The 3,702-nt window shown below is 32.7% G+C and overlaps 1 protein-coding gene across 1 annotated transcript; it reads right to left on the reverse strand.

Moving 5' to 3' along the window:
- Positions 1–539: 539 nt before the first annotated feature.
- Positions 540–1,498, reverse strand: LOC129915026 (uncharacterized). The gene is made up of 3 exons (XM_055994481.1): positions 1,161–1,498; positions 740–1,095; positions 540–672 (listed from the first exon to the last, which is right to left on the reverse strand). Exons 1-3 carry the CDS (start codon positions 1,416–1,418, stop codon positions 540–542), a joined length of 747 nt encoding a protein of 248 aa, XP_055850456.1. The 5' UTR covers positions 1,419–1,498.
- Between the last annotated feature and the right edge of the window lie 2,204 nt (positions 1,499–3,702).

Below are 3,702 nucleotides of genomic sequence, written 5' to 3' on the forward strand. Positions count from 1 at the left end.
ATTGATCGGTAACCTTTGATGTGGTTGGTTTTCTTTTGGCAGATGAGCTACTTTTGCCATTTTCCATGATGATGGGAAGTAACTGTTGTTGAGGCAGTTGTTAAAGATGATAGTCAAAAGCGCTAATGCAAGATTCGGTAACTTTTTTTAGTAAAAAGTTAGAAATCTTCGAGTTCCCACTATGAATTTTATCAGGCACCTCTTGTTTTCCCTGTTGAAGGTCCGGTAGTAAATCCTTTGCCGCTTCTTCCTGAGTCTAGGCCTATAAAAGGATAGATCCCTTCTGCTCGGAACTTTTTCTACTTAATCCTATTATAGGTCATTTATAGCTCTGGTTGAGGTTGCTTGCTGAATATCTTCAGGGCCCATTGGATCCTTAATTCTACTGCCAAATAGTCGGATTCACTGTCGTGTGGAACACAGTTGCAGTTTCAGAATTCTTCCTCAATGTTTATTTTTTCCACCTGAGCAACATGGAGTTAAAACAATATTGTAAAAGCCCGCATATTTTATTTTCATCTCTTTTATAACTTTTTATTTTACTGATATTGAACAAAATTATCAAGAAAACTGTCTCCAATTGGACACTTGGAATATGTTTGAAGGCAATCCACACCTTTTGTACCCTCAATATAAGCGTCTTTATAATATTCTTCACTTGATTCTTCTGGACTGAAAAAAAAAAACATAAATAAATAAAAAAAACCCATAAACAACACAAGACAAATTATCTTATTACGTCATCATTTGTTGATAAATCTTCTCAGCAAAGTCATGTGCATCGTCGTCGTACAACACCTGTGCGTTTTCACAAATAGCCCGTTGCATGCACTGCCTTCCATTGACACCACTATTTGTCATGTAATTCTCCAACACTGCATAAATATACATTCCAGTAAGGTCAATTTCGTCCGGTTGCACAAATGTTCTTCTAGGTTCACTTGATCTTGACATTTGCCAATAGTTAAAGTTGCCTAACCAATCATGAGCATGGTGAGGCATATCGTAATTAAATCCATAATTGAAGATCATATTGAATGTTCGCCATTTCTTCTTGTCGTACAAATTTACTGGAATTGAAATGCTAAGACCAAGCTGAAAGAACATAGAAATAATTATTATTAGAACTTATTATAACTTGAGTATTAACAAAATTATACCTTTGTGGATCCTGAGTTTGCCCATATGAGATATCTCTTTTCACGGCTTTTAGACCATTCAGTTAAATTTTGATTGCCAGTTGATGCCAAATATACAAATGTTAGGAAGAAAATCAAATGGATTTTTCTATAAGTTCTTCTTCTAGTAGAGATCGTAGAAAGAAAATTTAGTCTGCTGTCCATGGTGATACTTTCCTTAGTGTTCAATAATCCGTGCCTACCACTGAGAAGAAGACTACCAACACACACGCATGACATGCCAACCAACGACACCAACCAACGATCGTGTGTGTTTCCTTATTCCCTATTCTTCCCTCCCTCTCTTCTCGTCAGTCTTAACAAGATCTCTCAATAAAGAGGACGTCCAGTCCTATTGCAAGTATAAACTTGTGTTTTATTTATTTATAATTACAAATTTATTATACAGTCCGCTAAAGTTATGAACAGATTATTGTTCACGGTCCTTCGTAGCCCAATATTGAGCTATGCCTATAAAAATTACGTTTTTGTTTAAGTGAGAATGCGGAAAATAATTTTATTTATATACCTACAAACAAATTCTCGCGAGTGCAAAAAAGGGATAACAGATCTAAAACAAACAAGCCCTCTTGTGTACAAAGAAATACAAGTTAAAAAAAAAAAAAAAAACAATTGGACGGTAAAAATATCAATAGATACATTCATAGAATGGAAGTGATTCAACTGGGCAACAATAATGTATGGATCTTCAGGGACTTCTTGACACATATTCATCGAGCGAAAGTGAAAATCAGAAAGCAGATCTGGCTCTGCGTAGCCAACACGAATTCAACTGGGCAAATTCCTATGAAAGCATTTCACATCCTCATTTTTACGTTTTAAGTATCAAGGAGCTACATAAAAAAAACGTATACGTAAGTAATATGTATCAATGAATCGTGCCCAATTCACCATTTTCATATTTAAATTTTCAAACTACATATGTACATACATTTTAAGAACTAAATTTTGAGAATTAAAACACAATACAAAACATTTTGAATTACCGATTCTAAACAATTTATTAAGTTAGGTACATATCACTATACTTTAAAATAAACTTCAGCATGTACACAATTAGTTATATACCTACCTATACCTACAAATTTCGCTCTCACATCATTAATAATTAATTTTTGCTTGTTTTTGAGACTATTAAAAAAAAAAAAAAAAACAAGACAAAAATACATTTTCACCTATTTATATAAATGCTCCCATACATATGTACACATATGTGAATTTTAAATACATCAAGGCCAAGAAATCAATAAGAATAAGAAATTCGTTTGGCAATATGTAGGTACCTACACACATAAAGCAGGTAGGTGCCTACCTGATCCATTAATATTTAGGTCAGTTATTTTATTTTATTTCAATATACACATCCACGTAAAATTACAGGATCATTTGTCATTTCATGTCCAGCCAATAATAAATAAATACATACATGCGTAGGTACATATGTATGTATTTTCATAAAAAACTTTGCATTCAAGTAATGTAAAAAATATTTCGCTTTCATACCTATATCCGCATGCGTGCATTAGATTGAAAATTTGTTACCAATTTCTGCGTTCAAATAATTAACAACCCTATCTCATACCTATACATGACAGATTTTCCAAATAAGATTTTCAATAAGTAAAAGCAAAAGATCAGTAGGTACAAATTCGATTTCCAATATCTAATCTACATAGCTACATACATACAAATACAATTCAACATCAAAAATTGCAAAACAAGAGACATCGGTCCATGGTGTCGCGGTCGCGTACACATGCATCAACCACCGAAATTTATATATTTCCACGAAGGTATGTAGGTAGTTGGTGTTATTTTTTGCATTTGCTTGAACATTATCCCATCTTTTCTATTTATTTTTTATGTGACCAACTTGGTGGTGCGTTGGAAAAGAAAACCCCGTTAGGTCATCTTCATAGCCCTTCTAAAAATGTGTGTAGCAAGAATTTTGTTTTCTTAAGTCATTTAGGGATACATTGTTTGTGTCGCGTGTCACTCGAGTACACATTGGGTACCCTTTTTGTTTTTATGGGTCTTTTTCGTTCAAATCGCGAATTGTTTTTATGGTGCAGGTAGAGAGATTTGTTTTCTTTAGTGATGACTGAGGAGTCTGTGTACCTACATGAATACATAGTAACAACATATGTACATCTTCACACACAAAATATGCGATGAGATGATCGCATATACAATAAGTAAAGTAGGTAGGTATAATTATGAATCAAAATATAGTAAATAAAAATATCAACTGCCACGATTAACAATTAAGACCAACGATATATTTACAACTTATGCTACCTACCTATATCTTTTCCTATGTGTATTGTCGGTTTGTGCCAGACTTGTCACATATAAAAAAAGAGAAAATAAAAAAAAAAAAAAAACATGTCTATTGTCTACATTCTACATATAAAAAAAAAGAAAAGATTCATTTTCGTAAATTAAAAAAAAAAAAAAAAAAAAAAAAAAATGAATTTTAATTGTCACATATTGAAATCTCATG

This window comes from Episyrphus balteatus, chromosome 3 (assembly GCF_945859705.1).
Source record: "Episyrphus balteatus chromosome 3, idEpiBalt1.1, whole genome shotgun sequence".
Lineage (NCBI taxonomy): Eukaryota > Metazoa > Arthropoda > Insecta > Diptera > Syrphidae > Episyrphus > Episyrphus balteatus.

Bases quoted from the DNA above. Each gene is read 5' to 3' on its own strand.
- LOC129915026 (XM_055994481.1), bottom strand. From the start codon at position 1,418: ATGTCATGCGTGTGTGTTGGTAGTCTTCTTCTCAGTGGTAGGCACGGA. The intron at 1,096-1,160 runs GTATAATTTTGT...ATGTTCTTTCAG, and splicing joins CAAACTCAGGATCCACAAAG to CTTGGTCTTAGCATTTCAAT. The intron at 673-739 runs GTAATAAGATAA...TTTTTTTTTCAG, and splicing joins ATTTATCAACAAATGATGAC to TCCAGAAGAATCAAGTGAAG.